The sequence below is a fragment of the Lithobates pipiens genome, unplaced genomic scaffold, assembly GCF_037356315.1.
Source record: "Lithobates pipiens isolate NorthernLeopardFrog02 unplaced genomic scaffold, aLitPip1_a1.2 Scaffold_19, whole genome shotgun sequence".
Lineage (NCBI taxonomy): Eukaryota > Metazoa > Chordata > Amphibia > Anura > Ranidae > Lithobates > Lithobates pipiens.
In genome coordinates this window covers 561,369,470-561,389,974 of record NW_027507764.1, presented here as the reverse complement: position 1 = coordinate 561,389,974, position 20,505 = coordinate 561,369,470, and the positions used below count along the sequence as shown (strand labels likewise).

The window sequence follows — 20,505 nt, the reverse complement described above, 5'->3', positions numbered from 1 at the left end:
AGGTCTCTTTCAGACAAAGCAGATTTGCCTGCTCAGCGATCTTTCCGCTGATCCCCGCTTAGCAGACGGATGACAGGTCCGAGTCCGCTCTCCACACGGCGCGCTCTCCTCTATGGGGCGGTTAGATGGAAACAGGACTGCATGTCTGTATCCATCCGATTGTCATCTGATCTGATCCACCAGACAGATGGCGAACATATCACCATACGTCTGTTTTTAGCAGATGCTATCAGATCTGATGTCCAGCGGGTGTAAGTGGACACTTTTGCTGACATAGAGAACAATGGATGGTCCGTTCAGGTCCATCTGAAAAATGGACAGGCGGACCCGATTGGTCTGCTCGTGTGAAAGGAGCCTTATACGTCAAATTGTGCCCAGGGATATGTATGCAGATTAGAAATTCACTTGACTGGCTGCATACTTCCAGGTCAGAGACACAGAATGTATTGAAGCCAGGAACAGCCAGAAAGCTAGCATTTTCAGTAGGTCGTCAGCAGTGGCAGTTCTTAATATTTCCTTCATGACAGGTTATTCTAATTAAGCCTAGAAAAAGGTTATCTTACAGTCAGCAGTTTGATAAAGGTCTCCCTTGATCACAAGGGATGAGGAGATATCATAAGGTGCCCCTTTTTGGCCTTTTTCCTTAGGTAGTTGCCATATATATAAGCCAAAACTGTCAATCGTGGGCAGTCCAAGCCCAAACGGCCACCTTGTGAAAGGGTTGTATCTGGGTCACATGAGCATGTATACAGTGTGTGGCACCAGAATTGTGAAACATTCTACTTTGTAATGAATGTATACATGGTAAGCTTAGCTCCATGAAATATGGCATAAAACACATTGATTAAGTGATATTGGACAGACTTTAGTAATAGAATCTCAACAGTGTGTTTAACTAGCTTTTCTCTTCTTCTTCATCCCAAAAGCCTAGTCCAATCAAGAAGGAGCGCTCACCAAGGCCGCAAAGCTTTTGCCATTCATCTAGTATTTCCCCCCAAGACAAGTTGTTGCCTGGGTTCAGTACTCCGCGGGATAAGCAGAGATTGTCTTATGGAGCCTTCACTAACCAGATCTTCATGTCCACCAGCACAGACTCGCCAACGTCTCCCATAACCGACGCACCACCACTCCCGCCCAGGAATGCAGGCGGAAAAGGTATCTTCAGAACTTTTCACTGACGTTTCTATAATTGGAATAACGTTAGCAAACTATGAACCTGATTGGTGTAACATTTTGTTTATTAGTCCATTTAGTACTATATTCCAAAAATTAAAGAAAATTCCAATATCGCCTAATATGTCAGGTCATTGGAAACTTGATTCGTTTCCAAGATTCTTATCGTGTGTACTAGGCATTTGAAGTTGCAGAATCGGGGGCTTACGGATGAAACCGTCATTTTTAGTTGATTAACCACTTGCCCAGCAGCCGGCGCAGTTTCACTATGGCAGAATGGTACGGCTGGACAAACAGTCGTTATGTTACGTTGCATCGCCCTGTGGCCACTAGCGGTGCACCTACCGCTCGCCCCTGGAGCTGATGCGAGTGCCCGGCAGGCGCAATGGCCGGGCTCCCGCGATCGCTAGTGACACACCGTTAAACACACCCGATTAAAAATCACAGATCGCTTCCATCGCTAAGTAAGTATACTACTACAAAATTTGCTTTAAAGGCTTGTGTATACCACTGTCAACCGCTTCAGCCTGAAAGAATTTACCCCCTTCCTGACCAGAGCCCTTTTTGCGATTCGGCACTACGTCACGTTAACTGACAATTGCGTGGTCGTGCAACGTTGTACCCAAACAAAATTGATGTCTTTTCTTTCCCCACAAATAGAGCTTTCTTTTGGTGGTATTTGATCACCTCTGCGGTTTTAAATTTTTGCGCTATAAACAAAAAAAGAGCAACAATTTTGAAAAAAAACATTATTTTTTACTTTTTGCTATAATAAATATTCCCCATAATTATGTATAAAAAAAATGTTTTTCCTCAGTTTAGGTCGATATGTATTCTTCTACATATTTTTGGTTAAAAAAAAATCGCAATAAGCATAATTAGATTTGGTTTGCGCAAAAGTTATAGCATCTAAAACATAGGGGATATTTTTATGGCATTTTTATTAATTTTTTTTATTTTTATTTTTTTTACTAGTAATGACGGCGATCTGTGATTTTTATCGGGACTGCAACATTATGGAGGACACATCGGACACTTTTGACACATTTTTGGGACCATTGTCATTTATACAGCGATCAGTGCTATAAAAAATGCACTGATTACTGTAAAAATTTCGCTGGCAGGGCTGGGGTTAACCACTAGGGGGCGATCAAGGGGTTAACTGTGTTCCCTATATGTGTTCTAACTGAAGGGGGGAGGGGACTGTGTAGGGGAGATGACAGATCGCTGTTCATACTTTACAAGTGATCAAGGCATTGATCACTTGGATCACATTGGGATTGGTTGGGATTTCTCTCCAAGGTTGTAAGTTATGTTTGAAATCTACCTTAAAGGGCTTGGGGACGTAATGAACATGTATGGAAATAGTTTAACATTTGCCTTTATGAACTTCTTTAACCGCTTAACGCCCGCATAACGTCAAATGACGTCATTGACTTTGAGCTGTTCTATCTGAATGATGAGTGCAGCTACAGACATCATTCAGATATCTTCTTTTAGCGCAGGCGATTCCCTACACCATAAGAACGATCATAGCGGCCGCCTGAACGTTCTTACAGGCAGTGGGAAAGGACCTCCCGCCGCCTCCGGTGCTTCTACCAACTCACCTCTGCCATCTGCAAAATGGAGAAGGCAACCGCTGGTGCCAGATGCTGACCGTAGAGATTTCCGGTGGACCAGATGGTCCCCGGAGTCTGTATGATCGTTCGTAGGCCGGGCCCGATGTTATGACATCACACCCGGCCCCCACATTTGAAAAAATGGCACCGCCTCGGCTGGGAAACTGAGATACATTTTTTTTTTTATTATTATTATTTCGGGCTTCCCAGCCTAGAGGTGAAATGTGGGAAATCACTGACCCCCATATCTCACTGTAAAGAGAACCTGGCATGCACTATTCCTATTACAAGGGATGTTTACATTCCTTGTAATAGGAATAAAAGCGATCAAAAAAAGAAAGTGTCAAACTAGAAAAATTTAAGTAAAATTAACAATATAAAAATAAATTTAAAGAGCCCCTGCCCCGTGTGCTCATACGCAGATGCGAACGCATACGTAAGTCACGCCCACATATGAAAACGGTGTTCAAACCACAGATGTGAGATATATCGTTAGAGCGAGAGCAATAATTCAATCCCTAGACTGCCTTTGTCACTCAAAACATGTAACTTGTAAAAAAATAAAAATGCGACCGTGTGTACGCTCCATTGGAATTTTGCTGCCCGAATTCCCGCCACCAAAAGATGGAAAGCAGGTTCTCAATTTTTTGGTTGTAAAATGTTCGGATCGTCTGTAGCAATTCCGACGCACAAAATTCCTACGCATTCTCTGAAACAATTTGTCGCACGCTCGGAAGCATTGAACTTAATTTTCTCAGCTCGTCGTAGTGTTGTACATCACCGCGTTCTTGACGGTTGATAGTTCAGCGAACTTTTGTGTGACCGTGTTTATGCAAGCCAAGCTTGAGCGGAATTACGTCGGAAAAACCATCCAAGATTTTTCCAATGGAAAATCCGCTCGTGTGTTTGTGGCATTAGAAAAATGACTTCACAAATATCGTGCGAGATTAAAAGTTGCAATGACCGCCATTTTATTCTCTAGGGTTTCTGCTAAAAAAAAACATATGTTTTGGGGGGGGTCTATGTAATTTTCTAGCAAAAAAATGATGATGTTTACATGTAGGAGAGAAATGTCAGAATTTGCATAGTGGTTAAAAAGGAAAAAAAAAACTGCAATCAATTTTTTTTTTTAATGAAGGTGCCAAGGTTAATGGTATAAGAATGATACTGCAAAATATTTAGCCACAGAGTTTTGCTTTCACTCGTTTGCTGACCCTGCAGATGAACTGAATGTTGGTAGGTGTGTATGTAGGACCTGGTGTGCTACTCAACCTTCATAAGTAAGATGTTTTGTATACTTTTCCAGTTACATCTGGTCCTACTTCAACCCTCCCTTTAAGCACCCAATCCCCTAGTGGCAGCTTCACATTATCCAAGAAGAAAGCTCCTCCCCCACCCCCTGGACACAAACGAACTCTCTCCGATCCACCCAGCCCTCTACCCCATAGTAGGGGGTCAGTCCCTTGGGGTGAGTTGTCACATTTTTAATTGGCGGGGCTTTGTGTCTCTGATCTCCGCTTTACTCCTACTTCCTGTATGCGGCACACACCTGTCCCTTTACTTTCCTTTTATACCTTCCTGCTCCTATGCAACTATTGCTTCAAGGGTTTATACTTGACGGTGAATGCTTTAGGCATACGAAGAGCACATTATTGATAAAGTGACCCCTTGGTGTATTTTACACCCAGGGCCACTATACGGCAAAATTATTTTCAATAATTCGAATGAAACGAATTCTAATAGAAGTGGGCAGAAAGGAAATGCAGACAGTGAAAATTGTTAAATTTTCCCACATTGGTGGTCAGTGTAACTCCCCTTACCTTGGTGATCAGTGGGACAGATGCTCTTTTAGTCTGTCCCCCTCACATTGGTAGCAAGTACAGAAGGCTGGTATTGGTTGTCTTTGGGAGAAGGGTCACCTTAAAGTGGTTGTAAACCCTTACAACACACTTTGACCTACAGGTGAGCCTAGATTAAGGCTTACCTGTAGGTCTAAGAAATATCTCCTAAACCTACACGGTTTAGGAGATATTTGCCGAAAGACAGGCACCGCTGTCTACGGCGCATTCGCCGTAGACAGCGGCACACTGAGCGCGCCGCAGTCAATGGCTATATGCCGCGAGTAGCTTCTCCCGTAGGCATGCGCGGGAGTGACGTCATCGTGGCTTCGCCGAATGACAGCGGCGGAGTGGCAAGACCCACCAAGAGAAGATGGATGCGCCGGACTACAGGGGACAGCGGTGACTTCGCTGGCTCCTGTGTCAGGTAAGTGACACATAATGGGCTACTATGCTATGAATAGTAGTCCATTATGCTTTACCTTTGCAGGGAATCAAAGAGGAAGTAAACCCATCAGGGTTTACTTCCTCTTTAATGGTTACCTCATACTGATTAGCAGGAGAAGGACCCCGTTACAATGGCGGTATGTGGGGGGGGGGGGGGGGAGAAGATCATTGGTGTGAGTGGTAGCTTATCTGAGAGTCAAAAATGTCTCTGTAAACCCCTAGCAACCTTTGAAGTAACGCTAGAGCTCCACAGGACCCTGGTTGAGAAAGATTGGACTAGCAGGTAGTAATACAATTTGCAACAAAAATTGCAATATGTGTAATATACCTTGTTTGAGTTTGGCTGCCATGTTAACCATCGCATAGAGTAGAACCAAATAGAGGACAAAAATCCCCTCCATCTGGTTATTATTTGTATTTGGATTAAATTGCTGTTAATTGTTTTTTTTTCCGATGCACATTGTCCTGGAACTACTGCAGCTTGGATGAGTACCAGACTGTATTTTAACTAAGCTACTCCAAACATTTACAAGAAAATCAGTGCATCCCTTTAACAAGAAAAACTTACAACAAATCCTAGCAAATTTGTCTTTCAGAATAACATCCCTTTAAATGCGACTCCAAACTACAAATGCCCCTTTCGGTGGCAATAGAAAACTGCTAGCATTGCTTGTGAACCTTCTTATTTTCCCTGCACTTTTCAGTCTTTTATCTCCTTTACTTTAGGGGCTTCTTTGTGTTACCTGATTTATTTTTTTAATTTTATTTGTTGGTAACAATTTTACTTACATTCTGTTAACTGTCATTAGTTGTGTACATTTTCTCACCAGGTAATGACACAGGCTCTACCCCACTGGATAAACCCATCAACAAGTTTGAAAGGCTTTCCCACTCTGCCAGGTACGTGACGGGACCACCAAAGGGGGATATGAACTAAAATTATCTTTCCATTTTTATTAGAAGAAAAATGTTTAATGCCAATTTCACACTTGTGAATGTGCCCAACAGTAATTGGCCCACAATGTTTTGTTTTTTTTCCTTAAGACCTGGTATGCTTACCTGAACCTCCACTTTTGGGGCTTTTGGCTACTTCTCTTCTGTGTGTGTGCCCATAGCAAGCTGCATACTATGGGGCCAAATATGCGGGTGTGCTCCCTGGCCCTGCTGTGTGCCTTCATAGCAGCGCAGTTCAGCTTCTAATTACACCCCCCTTTTGTGTGCGTCAAAGCACAACTAAAGTTGTCCCTTGTCCTTTAATTGTCCTATAATGTGCAGCCTGATTGGTATGTACTTACCTACGTCCCCATTCCAGCAATCTTCACTGTGCAGCCTTATCTGGCACTTGCAGCATGTGCTCTGAATAAATATCCCTACTGGGTCTTCTAAGTACACCGGTTAGTACACTGGAACATTAAGGCTCATTTTGCCACCATGTACATCTACTGGTAATTCCATCAGGTTAAAAGAGGACAATTTATTGATGTTCGCATGCATTTTAGCAGTTTCCCATATTTCAGCCTCATCAGTTTCCCATCATAAATGGAAAGCATTACCATAATTTACATTAGAGCAAAAAATAATCATATGCAGTACATCTTAGCAGTACATGCATATTTCACATGTTTTGTCTCTTTAAAGTACCTTGCAAGTACAGAAAAATCAGTTTTTCTGCCAGAAATGCACTCAGCTCCTAAAGTGGAAGAAAAGCCTACGGCATCCCATAGATGAGTCGTTTTTTTTTTTTTTTTTGTTGTTCAGCCAGTTGGTTGAACTTAAAAAAAAAAAAAAAAAAAAATTGACTCAATCCCCCCCATACACACACTCAATGTGGATGAGGTATTGTATTCTGACAGCGGAGAAGACTGATCAGTGTTGCAGGCTAGCCTGCAGCGCTGATTGAGCTGGGAAAATCCGACTGGGCAGTTGTACCGAAGTGGATTGGTGTCCTTGCTGAACTAGCCAAATTTTGATCCCATGTACTGTATAACCAGCTTAAAGTGTTACTAAACCTATGCCACCTCACCCCACCTCATGTAATTATTCATAGAGACACACTTTAAATGGTATATTTAACAGACCAATAGGGAGCAAAAAAGAGACGTTCACTGTTAGGCTTTACATATACCTTAACATCTAACTCCAGCCAAAACCTTTTTTAATTTGATAGAAATGGATAAAAGGCACTTTATTGCTGTCCTCACTGGGGGGGAATTCCCCTCAATCCTTTTCCCTGTGACACCAAAGCAAGATATGAGAAGCTGGAGGTGTCACTTGGACATGAAGGCACAGAGACCAATCTATTTCTGACAGATCTTTGAAACAATTCCCATACTTTGTGTACTTTTGTTGTCTCGATCAGTGCCGTATCCCATCACTTCTTGTCTTTGTGACACCCTGTCACCATGATGGAAGGTACATTTCCCTAACTGGCATACAATCGGCTATAAAAAATAAAAATAAATGACAGAGGTTCTAAATCTTGCTCTCTGAACAAAATGGATTGGATATGATTGTCAGAAAAAAAAATCTGTGCTAATATTTTTTTCCTATTTTTGTTTCATTTTCTTTTTTAGTACGGGAACAACAAAGACTGCACTAGGGCCCAGAGTTCTGCCAAAACTACCTCAAAAAGGTAAGCGGCAGTCTCCATAGATAAAAACGATGTACCTGACCACCTCATTGGTCTATACAACACATCTGCAACTACCATATCTTACCTTTTCCACACTATGTGGACACCTGACCATCACACCTATATGAGATTGTAGGACATCCCATTCCTAAACCTGCGGGTTTTAATATGGAGTTGGACCTCCCTTTGCAGCTATAACACCCGACAGTCTAGGAAGGCTTTCCACAAAAATTTGGAGTGGGAATGTGTGCTAAAATGCCAAAGCGCAAATGTAAGATCAGGTGCTTGGCTCGCAATCAGTTTCCCGATTCATCTTAAAGGTGTTCAGTAAAGCTGAGGTCAGGTCCCTGTGCAGGCCAGTCACGTTCCTCTACACCAGTGTGTTTAAACGATGGGTTGTAGATTTAAATAAAAAACATCCGAGATTCCGCTCATGTGTGTGTGGCAGCCGGTCCGACACAAGCCACCTGTTTGGCCGGTTTCTGTCGGACATGCATGCTGGAAAACCATCAGCCGACCAGCTCCCGATAAGTGCTCTCAGCCAATGAGAACACTGACTGGAGTGTTCTAGTGGGGTGGGACAATCTACCCTGTCAGAACACACAAAAAACAGCAGGGGAGATTGCAGTACTAACATCGGATGGTTAGTACAGTGGCTCCAACCGAAGCTGGTGTGTACTAGGTTTTCTTTGGGTCATCCAGTTAAAAGGTTTAGGCCCCTTTCACACCAGCAGACTGATCAGGTACCCCATTTGTTTTTCAGGTGAACCAGATCGGACCACCCATTTGTTCTTTCTGGAATGGCGGATGTCATACCTTTTGCCATCCGTCTGGCGGATTGGACAGAAATTGACATGCAGTCCGTTTCCATCCGACCGCCCCATGGAGAACAGTGGACTGTGTCTGTGTTTGCTCTGCATAGTGAAGCTGACACAGACCTGTAATCCTCCTGCTCAGCAGGGATCAGCAGTGCAGGTGGATCCGATTGGACGGATTCCGCTCTGTCTGAAAGGGTCATTAAGGACAGCTGCTCTGCACCATTCTCGCCAAACAATGTCTTTGTGGATCTGACTTTGTGCCTAGGAGTAGTCATACTGGGACAGAAAGGGGCCTTCTCCAAACTGATGTCACAGGACTGGGTGGGAGCGCACAATTGTGCAAAATGTATTTTATACTGTAACAGTGAAAACACTTTAACTCTCTAAACTGGAGGTGTGTCCACATACTTTTGATCATATAGTGTAGGTGTGATTGCCAGGCATCCACAAACTTTTGCCCACGTAGTGTGTATGTCACTATCTCTTTATAATAGTAATAATTACATATTTGTCCATATAGGAATTATAAAAAACCCTTGAAAAACAGCGCTGGTCAGAATAAAGTGCAAAAATAAAAATAATCAAGTGTAAATAAAACAAATCATGATATTAATAATAATAATAGTAAGTTCTTGCTGCAACCCAATGTGAGACACACACAATATACAGTAATCTTAGAAAAAAAATAGCTGCGCTAAAACTTATAAAACAAAATTATAAAGTGACATAATCTTTCCAATTTCTTTACAAAAATCCCAAAGCTTGCAAAATAGTGCCAAAGTAATAATTTCCAAGTATATAAGCAGTCCAAAGAAGAGGGAAGATGAATAGGATGCTGAATCTCAATCCCTTTTCAGTGACTTACAAAACCACCCTTTACACACGTAGCAGGTGCACCCAGAGGAGAAAGGAATTATCCACCACCAAATTAAAGGAGACTTACCAGCTGCCAAGATCTCTTTTTTAAGGAGATCATACGAGCTTGCAAAATGGTACGGTCCTGGTCCCCTTACTAGGCTCTGTTGGTAACTCCAATTTTCCTGCTCCCTTCTTATAGTATATCTCGTTCCGCCACGATCATTTAGCAAGACATATACTTCTCTCAGCACATGGAGGGCGGAAGTCAAGCCTTGGAAGCAGAAGTGAAGGCTTGACTTCCGCCCTCCATGTGCTGAGAGAAGTATATGTCTTGCTAAATGATCGTGGCGGAACGAGATATACTATAAGAAGAGAGCAGGAAAATTGGAGTTACCAACAGAGCCTAGTAAGGGGACCAGGAACGTACCATTTTGCAAGCTCGTATGATCTCCTTAAAAAGGAGATCTTGGCAGCTGGTAAGTCTCCTTTAATTTGGTGGTGGATAATTCCTTTCTCCTCTGGGTGCACCTGCTACGTGTGTAAAGGGTGGTTTTGTAAGTCACCGAAAAGGGATTGAGATTCAGCATCCTATTCATCTTCCCTCTTCTTTGGACTGCTTATATACTTGGAAATTATTACTTTGGCACTATTTTGCAAGCTTTGGGATTTTTGTAAAGAAATTGGAAATATTATGTCACTTTATAATTTTGTTTTATAAGTTTTAGCGCAGCTATTTTTTCATGTAGGAATTATGACTGGCAAAGTCCATACACACAAACACATGAACCTTCCCCTTAACTGTTGCAGTCACAATGATATTTTAAATGCTATAGACTGATAATTGTGTCCCTTGACTCTCTTTCAAGTGGCACTTAGAAAGATTGATACCACTCATCATCTCTCGATGGACAAATACAACCAGCAGCCAGACATCTTCCAGAAATCTCCACAGCCAGCAGACCTGCCACAGAAACCGCAGCTCGCAGATCTTCCTCCAAAACCACAGCCTTCAGAATTCACACAGAAGCCACACATGGGAGACCTACCACCAAAGCCAGGAGAATTGCCTCCTAAGCCTCAACTGGGAGACCTGCCACCAAAACCACAGTTGGGAGACCTGCCTCCAAAGCCACAGCTTAAAGATCTTCCACCCAAACCCATCCTGGGAGACCTGCCGCCCAAGGTACCTATAGTAGAGACATCTCCTAAGCCTCATACACCAGAGACGAACCAAAATTCTCAGCCACCGGAGGTGGTACAAAACTCCCAGCCAGCAGATCATGCACCTGTGCAGAAGCAGGCTTCCGAAGCTTCCAGCGACGGTCCGCCACCTCTTCCAGAAATGCCAGTGCCACTTCCTCGCAAAATCAATACGGTGAGTTTTTCCTGACATCTACCATCTGTTCTGGGCTGGTTGTGCTTCAGACTACTTATGAACTGGTAGATTTCTTGCCAAGCCTGATTTCCCCATTTTCACAACAATCACAAGTTTAACCACTTGCCTTCCAGGAGATTTACCCCCTTCATGACAAGGCCATTTTTTTTCCAAATGGCACTGCGTTACTTTAACTGAGAATTGCGTAGTCGTGCGACGCTGTACCCAAATACAATTTATGACGTTTTTTCCCCACAAATAGAGCTTTCTTTTGGTGGTTTTTTTTTGCACTATAAACAGAAAAAAGACCGCCAATTTTGAAAAATGCTAATAAACATATCCCATAATTTATTTTTTTATAAAAATCTAATTTCGTCATAAATTTAGGCAAATAAGTATTCTGCTACATATTTTTGGTAACAAAAAAATCACAATAAGTGTATATTGACTGGTTTGAGAAAAAGTTTTAGCGTCTACAAACTATGGGACATATACTGGAATTTATATTTATTTTTATACTAGAAATGGTGGCGATCAGCGACTTATAGTGGGACTACACGTGACTTTGTGGAACCAGTGACACTAATACAGTGATCAGTGCTAAAAATATGCACCGTCACTGTATTAATGGCACTGGCTGGGAAGGGGTTAAACATCTAGGGCAGTCAAAGGGTTAAAGAGGAAGTAAAGGCTATTTAAAAAAAATGCAACCTGCAAGGCAAAGGCATAATGAGCTAGTATGCATAACTTACCTGAGAACGAAGCCCCCAAAGCGGTCCTCCGTCTTCATCTTCACCACTGCCATGTATCCCTGAGTGACTTCCAGGTCTCGCTGCTCCGGCGCTGTGATTCGCTGGAGCCGCGATGACGTCACTCCCGCACATGCGCACGGGAGCCGACACGAGCAACATATCGCAGTGATCTGTGGCCTGCTTTGTGCGCCTGCGCGCCGCTGTCTATGGCGCATGCGCCGTAGACAGCGGTGCCTGTCTTTTTGTAAATATCTCCTAAACTGTATAGGTTTAGGAGATATTTCTTGAACCTACAGGTAAGCCGTAATCTAGGCTTACCTGTAGGTCAAAGTGGTTTGTAAGGGTTTACAACCACTTTAAATGTGTGTCTAACCAGTGTTTTTGTATGAAAACTGTGCTACTTTTACTAAGGGATGTGATGGGTTTTATCCTCTGCTTGGCAGGGAAAGAAAATCCATCACTTTCCTTGTCTGGACGAAGCTCTACCTTGTTACATAGGCAAAGCTCCGTCCAGCCTCTCTTCCCGACACCAGCGGACATCCATTGGCCGGCACGTGCTGATGGGCTTCTGCTGTGACAAATCAACGAATATAGTAGTAAGAAGATCCGGCAGCACTGTAATCCTTCAAGTGTCCTTTATTGGTACATCAGAGTGACAGTAAAACAATATAACTGACGCGTTTCGGCAATAGCCTTAGTCGTAGCTGGTTTAAAACAGATATGGCAAAAAATATATACTCACATACACATATGCAAACTCCATTGGCCCATCAGGTTAGTGTCACAGAAAATTAGCATATTGAATTGATACCACCAATTATTCAAGTGGTTAGTGACTACACCTGGTTTTAGCCAACATGAGAAGAGGGGGGTGCAATATAAAAAGTTAATTTGTTGAGCTACATAAAATATTAAGACCTTATTGCTTCAAGGAAAAAATGTATTCCTTAGAAGATGAAAATGCAGACTTATGTTCAAGTAAAAACCTTTTTTAGTGATAACACCACAAAGTAAAGTCAAGATAGAGAAAAAAAAACATTTTATAAGGGGGGGGGGGGGGGGGTTCAATTTATGGCAGGATCAAGGAACCTTGGATCGTGCTGGTACCAGTGCAAAGGAAGCTTGTACAGCGGACATAATCCTGTTGAGCACAAGGGTCCGCGACAGGTGGCAGCCCATGTTTACCCTTCATTCTGTTTCATGACAGGGAAAAAAAATTTGTTCACCGGTGTTCTCTTACATTTGGTAATTGTCTTTGTGTCATCCTCAGGGGAAACTCAAGCTGAAAAGGGTAAAGACAATCTATGACTGCCAAGCGGACAATGATGATGAGCTGACATTTGCAGAAGGAGAGGTCATCATAGTGACAGGTGAAGAGGACCAGGAGTGGTGGGTAAGTGGCATTAATCTTGCACAACTGGTTGGGAACTGGTGCAGAGGGCTATACACTGATCAGCCGTAACACATTATGACCACCCACCATAACCCATCGAGGCATCGATTTCCTAAGGTATGGTGTGGTATCTGGCACCAAGCCGTCAGTAGCAGATTCGTTAAGTCCTGTAAGCTATGAGGTGAAGCCTCCATGGACAGGACTTTCACTTTCCAGCACATCCCACAGATGCTTGATTGGATTGAAATCTGGGGAATTTGGAGGCCATATCAACACCTCAAACTGGTTATGTTCCTCAAACCATCTTTGAATTCATCAGACCCAATCATTATCTTCTATTGCTCTGTGGTCCAGTTCTGATGCTCATCTGCCCATCGTAGGTGCTTTTGGTTGTGGACATGGGTCACCATGGGCACCCTGACTGGTCTGGAGCTGAGAAGCCCCATACACAACGAGCTGTGGTGCTCTCTGTATTCTGACACCTTTCAATCGGAACCAGCATTAACTTTTTCAGCAATTTGAGCTACAGTAGCTCTTCTGTTGGATTGAACTACAGGGGCCAACCTTCCCTCCCCACATGCAACAGAGTGAGCCTTGACCTTCCATGACCCCGTTGTTGGTTTTCCTTCCTTGGACCACTTTTAATAGGTCCTGACCACTGCAGACTGGGAACAATCCCACAAGAGCTGCAGTTTTGGAGTTGCTCTGACCCAGTCATCTAGCCATTACAATTTGTGCCTTGTCAAAATCACTCAAATCCTTAATGCTTTTAACACATTAACCTCAGAGACAACAGATGCACTTGCTGTCTAATACACTGTTCAAAAAAATGAAAGGAACACTTTGAAAACACAGCAGATCAAAATGGGGAAAAATATCATGCAGGGTATCTATACTGATGGACTGGGTAATGTGTTAGGAATGCAAGGATGCCACATTGTTTGATGGAAATGAAAATTATCAACCTACAGAGGGCTGAATTTAAAGACACCACCACCACCACCTGCCAATTCTGATGTTCAATGGCAAATGCCAATCGATCTCCACGGTGCCGGGCAGTGGGCACAGGGACCCCCCGACCCCCCTCCCCCGATCCCTGCTGTGACAGCAGACCAGGAACCTTCTCTGTGTCTGCTGCCACAATTCAAAAAAGATGTGGATATGCGGAGCCCTCACCATGTCACTCATCCACAGTCCTCTCTGATTGGGAAACTAGAAGGTTCGGCACTGTGAGTGCTGTGGTAGTTTGAGCCTTCCTGCCAGAATGTATCGGCTTCCTCATATGAGGTACAAGCAAGCCAATACACTAACATCTGCAGGAGACCTGCATGGCACCATGCTGATCGCTGGTTCAATGCTTTACAGGATCCTGCATGAAAAAATTATAAATGCACAATTTTTTTACCTGCAAAAAAAGTGTATGTATTTTTTTTTTTTTTTTTAAGTGCTTTAAACACATTAGTAGATGTGTAGGTGCAAGCTACTAAAGTTGTATACACATCTTATTTTTTCCTGTGAAAGACCCAACCGCCTCCCCCTTTAAGCAAAAAACATCATAGGCGTTGCCTATAGGGCATGAGTAGCACACCCTGTTCTTCTGTCCCGCTGCCCCTTGCCTCTGCCAGCAATTCCCTACTGTCAAACTGACAGCTGTAAATACAGGAGCTATAGAAGCTGTTGCTATGAAAAAAAATAAAAATAAATGGTGGTACTAAAATTTGTTCAGATGCAAAATAAAGATACAAAGTAACAATTTTACATTTGTAGCTACTGTTTTATCCATCTGTATGTCAAATGGAGCTTCAATTTGTACTTGTCATTTTAAAAAACTTGACAAGTTTGCCCCCCTTCCCCCCCTCTTCACACGTCACAGGTCCCAGAAGGCTGCAGGACCTTTCACAAAGTGCAGCTCGTGCATGCGCAGTAGGAAGCTGACTGTAAAGCCACAAGCTTCCCACACTAAGGCTACTTTTACACTGGGGCGTCGGCGGGAAAGCGCCGCTTTTTTTAACCCTCGCTAGCATCCGAAAAAGGGTTAAAATAGCCCACAATGCACCGCTGTAGTGGCGCTACCCCATTGACTTCAATTGGCAGGGGTGCTTTAGGAGCTGTGTATACACCGCTCCTACAGCGCTGCAAAAATGCTGCTTGCAGGACTTTTTTTTTTTGCCGTCCTGCAAGAACACCTCTCCAGTGTGAAAGCACTCGGGCTTTCACACTGGAGAAATGGGAGAGGCTCTTTTCAGGGGCTATGCGGGCACTATTTTTAGCGCTGTAGCGCCTGTAAAGCGCCTCAATGTGAAAGTAGCCTAAAGATTCCGGCGCTGGGGACCTGAAGACTAGTGAGTGTCTTTTAAAGAAAAGTCAGCAGCTACAGTATTTGTAGCTGCTGACTTTTATTTTAGAGTGAAGAACTGCTTTTAAAGTATAACTAAAACAAAACTTTTTTTTGTTTCGGACAGAGTGGAGAGGGATTAGAAACACTAGGCACACAGTTTTTATTGCTATCTGAGCCCCTGTTAGGCTGCATTCACACCTGAGCGTAGCGTTTTCAAGCAGAAAATCGTGCGAATTTACAGCGATTTTTGCAGCGTTTTTTACGGCATTTTGCCGCGATTTTGTGCAGGGCAAAAGGTCACTAATGTAAAAAGAAGAAAAACGCCCAAATCTGCTCGATTTGAGCAACAAAAAAGGGTCCGGAACTTGTTTGAGCTTCAGGCGTTTGGCTTCAGGCGACATGGAGTGGAGATGTGAACCATCTCCATTGAGAATAATAGATTTTTTCCCCTCTAGCGTTTTGTAGCGTCAGGCTTCAAGCTACAAAACGCTCAGGTGTGAATGGGGCCTAAGGAGATTCATCATCTCTATTTGTGTTGTTTACTATTTTTATTGAAAGTTAAAATAAATAAATTTTGGGTTGGTGTTCCATCTTTTTACAGACATTCAAGTCTTGCATTTCTCACTTGTTTTTACCAGTAAACTGAGCTTATTTTGTGAAATACAGTATTTTGAAATCTGTGACACTGTTTTGATGTTGAATTTTAAAAGCAGCGGCAAGCGTGCTGATTTCACAGGTTTTCTAATCTGACAGAACCCCGCTGCTTTTAAAATTCAACATCAAAACAGTCTTATGGATTTCAAAATGCTGTGTTTCAATATATAAGCTCAGTTTACTGGTAAAAAGAAGTCTGGAATGCAAGATTTGGGTGGGTGTAAAAAGATGTCCGCTGCCGCTTTATGCCCGTCGCGGTGTAGTAACAGAACGTCACTTCCGTTACCTAATCTGACAGGTCATCAATTCTGATGGAACATTGGGGTTGATTTACTAAAGGCAACTCCACTTTGCACTACAAGTGCACTTAGAAGTGCAGTCGCTTTAGATCTGAGGGGAAGATCTGAATTGAGGGGAAGCTCTGCTGATTTTACCATCCAATCAAGTACAAGCAAAAATGCTGTGTTTGTTTTTTTTTTTCCTTGCATGTCCCCCCTCAGATCTACAGCGACTGCACTTGCAGTGCACTTGTAGTGCAAAGTGCATTTGCCTTCAGTAAATAAACCCCATTGTCCCCAGAAAAGTAATAGAGGGGAAATCTTCCAATAGGGACACTAGTTCTGGTGACCTGGGAGTCCCAAAGGAATTCCCCTAATTTGCAGGGATTTCCTCTCACTTCCTGTTTGGCGATGGAACAGGAAATTAAGGGAAATCTCTGCAATGGGACACAGAGCGAAAAAAAAAAAAAAATCTGACGAGTTTATAACCTGACTTTACTCTATCCAAAATGTAAAAAAAAAAGTTTTACGTATAGTTCTATTTTAACCACTTGCCGCTCCGTCAAATGACAGAGGGATGGTGCAGCTCTCGTTCTGTGAGGACATCCTATGATGCTCCTGCCCTGATTACAGGAAAGCCCCAGCAGTGCCACCAATCGGTGCCCATAAGTGATGCCAGTCAGTGTCGCCTTTCGGTGCCTGCTCATCAGTGCAGCGTATTAGTGCCCCCTCAGCAGTGCCCATCAAAAGCTCTATTTGAAGAAAAAGATAAAAAAAAAATGAATATGGGTTCAGTGTTACATGACCGCACAGTTGTCATTCAAAGTGCGACAGCTCTAAAAGCTGAAAAATGACTTGGGCAGTAAGGGCATGAAAGTGCCCGGTATTGGGGTGGTTAAGTAACATTTTGTTAATTTTTGTTTTGGTTTACATGAAACTTGAATCGCTTTTGTTTGTTTCTCCATAGATCGGCCACATTGAAGGACAACCAGATAGGAAAGGTGTCTTCCCAGTGTCTTTTGTACACATCTTGTCTGAATAGGACTTCTGATGTCACAGATCTACCATTGCCCAAGCCCAGGCTTGTAGCCAGCTTGCTGCTCTATGTCTGCTTCCTTGTACTGTATATAAGCTACCATCACCACTTCATCCAGTACCTTCCATTCTGTGTATTGTAAACGTGCTATCTTACTCCAAATTCTGTCAGTATTACAGTAGCCGAACAAGCCCGCTTCCTCGGGTACTATAGAACCATTTCCTTGGCCTTCAGCACTTTTCATGCCCTACTGTCAGACTGTGCTGTTCCAGCTCTCGTCGTGTCCAAAATATTTCTGCCCTGTCCCGTCTTGCGTTTTAGTTACAGTACTAGATGCCACAACAAGGGCAAGGAAAAATTAAAACACAACCCGCAACCAACCCGTCACTTCACCTTCCACAAGCATTCAAGCCGCCGTGTTATTTATTGCAGAAAATAACATCTGAATAGTTTTCTCGAAATCTCAAGTATTGACCGTGTTTCTGTGCTCTGTATTCATTCGTTTGGAACTTTCGCCAACATCCTTATTGTCACTTTGCTACAAGTAGTTAAAAAAAAAAAAGATATATTTCTATCTAAAAGCTTCTTTTATTAGAAGTATATACATAAATATATAAATACTATACATATATATAAAATACGACAAATCCGGTTGACTTCATCGGACTTTAATGACTGCTAAACAATATTAGTCTGTTTACATTATGCATGATTTCTAAACCAACAACAGCAACAACAAAAAGAATTCTGGAATACTTGAAACAGGAATATAACTGTAAGTCCTATACTTTGTTCTGTAGCTGAAAAAAAAAAAAAAAAACAGATGGAGGGGAATATTTTTCCAGTAGAGAGAATTTATTTGAAATAGACAGTATTACTTATTACTAACATGGATCAAATCAGGGAGGCGGTCAGCCTCGCGGAAATAAATATGAACGCCTGTGTATAAAGAAATCTTTTGTTCTTATTTTATTTAAAGTGTACCATAAATTATTCCTAGATGTTGAAATTGACTTCTGTGTATTGTTGGTCATCTAGAAAGTTATTGAATCGTAAACAAAAGGTATTAAATTCCAATACTGGTGGGGTCTCTAGTTTGTTGTAGTCTCAATTTTTGTGTTTCCGTGGATAGGGGTGCGTTTTACTTTCATGGGAAAGCATTGGTTTCAGCCATGCAATCATATGAACTATTGCAAAGTCCGACAGGCCAGAGCAAATTGTCACATTACATACAGAGAGTTTGGTGTCAGTTTCCTAGTGTTAAGTGACCCATTAGGAAATATAAGAAAAAAAAAAAATTTATTTTTTTTGCATTAGGAATAATTATACAGTGGAATTTGTTGCCATTTTTTTATATATATATATCTGCATTCATTCCTTTTTGTTTTTAAGCATTGTTGTACATATTTTCGTTTTGCTGTTTTTTTTTTTTTTTGTTTTGTTAACTTTTGTTTTTTTATTGCAGTTAAAGATCCGTACTGGAAGTCTGTAGTCCTTTTTTTTTTTTTTTTTTTTTTAAAGTGCACATACAACAAAAATATCACATCCATTCTTTTTTGTGTAACCATTTACTACAAAAAAAATTATTTCATGAATTTTAATGTGTTTTTTTAATTTTTTTTGTAAGAAATATTGGCAAATCACATTAGTAACTAATCTTTGGTGTAACTGGTTAGTTAAGATTTTTTTTTTTTTTTTAAATCTGCACATCAAATTTATCACTTTCTTTTTTTTTTTTTTTTTTTGCATTAAGTGTAATGGTATCTGAGAATACATTGGCAGCTATTTTCTTACCTTTTCTCTTAATTCTTTTGTATTTTACACATTAGTATTTAAGGCACATCATTTCTGCATGGAAAAACTTATTTATATTTTCTAGTACTTTTTTTTTAAGCTATGGCTTTGAAGAATACTCTCAAAACAACAGTGTAAAGCATCCAGGAGTGACCAGTTTAGACTTTATTTATTAACAAAAATATTAGACATATGTTAGAGCAGTGATGTGCTGAATGTGAAGTCTCCCTTGCAAAGAGTTTAAAAATATGGTACAGTATTCACTATTTTTAAGTTGCTAGTTTATTTTTATTATTCATTCCATATTATAAATAAAATGTATAAAGTGACAACAAACGAAACCTGTTTTTTAATTTTTCTTATTATAACAAAGTTCATGATGCCCTAGGCTAAAAACATTACACAAGTGCTCAATTTATTTGCGACACTTTTCAACCTTTTTACATCACCTAAGCACGTGTCAAACACACTTGTATGGCCCTACAGGCCATTTCTGGTGGCCCTCGCCACCAGGGGGAGGGGTGGAGGTGATCTGAACCTTGCGCACTGTGCATAGCACACCCCTATACCCGGCACTCTGTATGTAGCACACTGCACATTACTCGCATAATGCACTCCTGGTATTTATTACGTATTTAAGATTCTCCCACTGTAAGTGCACATTTGGCCACAACCACTGTTGGATGCACTGGGGCGGGCATGGTTGAGTTCCTGAACTTATTCAGTGAGAAAAAAAAAGCCCTGCATAAATTTCTCTAGTCTTAAGCCACACACAGTACGATTGTTGGCAGGGGGTTGTCTGTTGACAGACTTTTGTCCTAAAATCTTACCGTTAGTACGCTCCTTTTGACAATTGTTGTCCAACTTTCGGCCAACAAATGGATGACAGGCTAGTAAATTTTCGGCGGACAACGGTTTGACGTCAGATTTTTGTATGGTCAGTACACAAATACATCACACAAAAGTACAAACATGCATGCTTGGAAACGATGCTCATTAAACAAGCAGAAGGGGCCCAAAGGGTGGTGCTCAAGAGCTAAAATTCCTCGTATGTCACTACGTTCGTATTTGTGGCACGACAGTTGTGTACCGTTAGTATGCAAGACAAGATCCTGGCACACGCCCTTTTGACAAAAATCAGACGCTCGGTTGGCCAACAATCGTGCCGTGTGTACGAGGCTTGACTAATATAACCGACCCTTTGAGGACAACCATGGTGTGGCCCCAAAATGAATTGGCGTTTGACACCCCTGATCTAAAGGGATTCGTTTGTTGCACAGCACTTCAAAGAGCCTCTGTCAGGACCGGATTAAGAACATCATGGGCCTGGTGCTGAGGAATTTGGTGGGCTTTTTTGGGGGGAAAATAAATGAAACAAAATTTTTGGTTAAATTAAATAGAGGGGGGAGTAAAAGAAGAGAGGGGTACATCTGGGTAGCTTAGGTAGCGTGCCACAGCAAACTGTGGGTGGGTCCACAATTTACTAAGAGTGGGAGGGGC

The 20,505-nt window shown here is 42.0% G+C and overlaps 1 protein-coding gene across 6 annotated transcripts in view; it reads left to right on the top strand.

Annotated features, from left to right (window-relative positions):
• The window catches only part of ASAP1 (ArfGAP with SH3 domain, ankyrin repeat and PH domain 1), a 436,411-nt gene extending 417,065 nt beyond the window's left edge, over nt 1–19,346 (top strand). For 3 of the 6 annotated variants that reach the window (XM_077493348.1, XM_077493347.1, XM_077493349.1), the window contains 7 exons: nt 927–1,155; nt 4,099–4,260; nt 5,908–5,977; nt 7,651–7,709; nt 10,252–10,760; nt 12,783–12,905; nt 17,143–19,346. In XM_077493348.1, coding sequence (XP_077349474.1) covers nt 927–1,155; nt 4,099–4,260; nt 5,908–5,977; nt 7,651–7,709; nt 10,252–10,760; nt 12,783–12,905; nt 17,143–17,217 — 1,227 coding nt within the window. In that variant the 3' untranslated portion in view covers nt 17,218–19,346. Of the gene's footprint in view, nt 1–926; nt 1,156–4,098; nt 4,261–5,886; nt 5,978–7,650; nt 7,710–10,251; nt 10,761–12,782; nt 12,906–17,142 lie in introns of all 6 variants that reach the window. The other 3 variants (XM_077493352.1, XM_077493351.1, XM_077493350.1) reach the window with 2 other exon arrangements.
• Nucleotides 19,347–20,505: the final 1,159 nt, after the last annotated feature.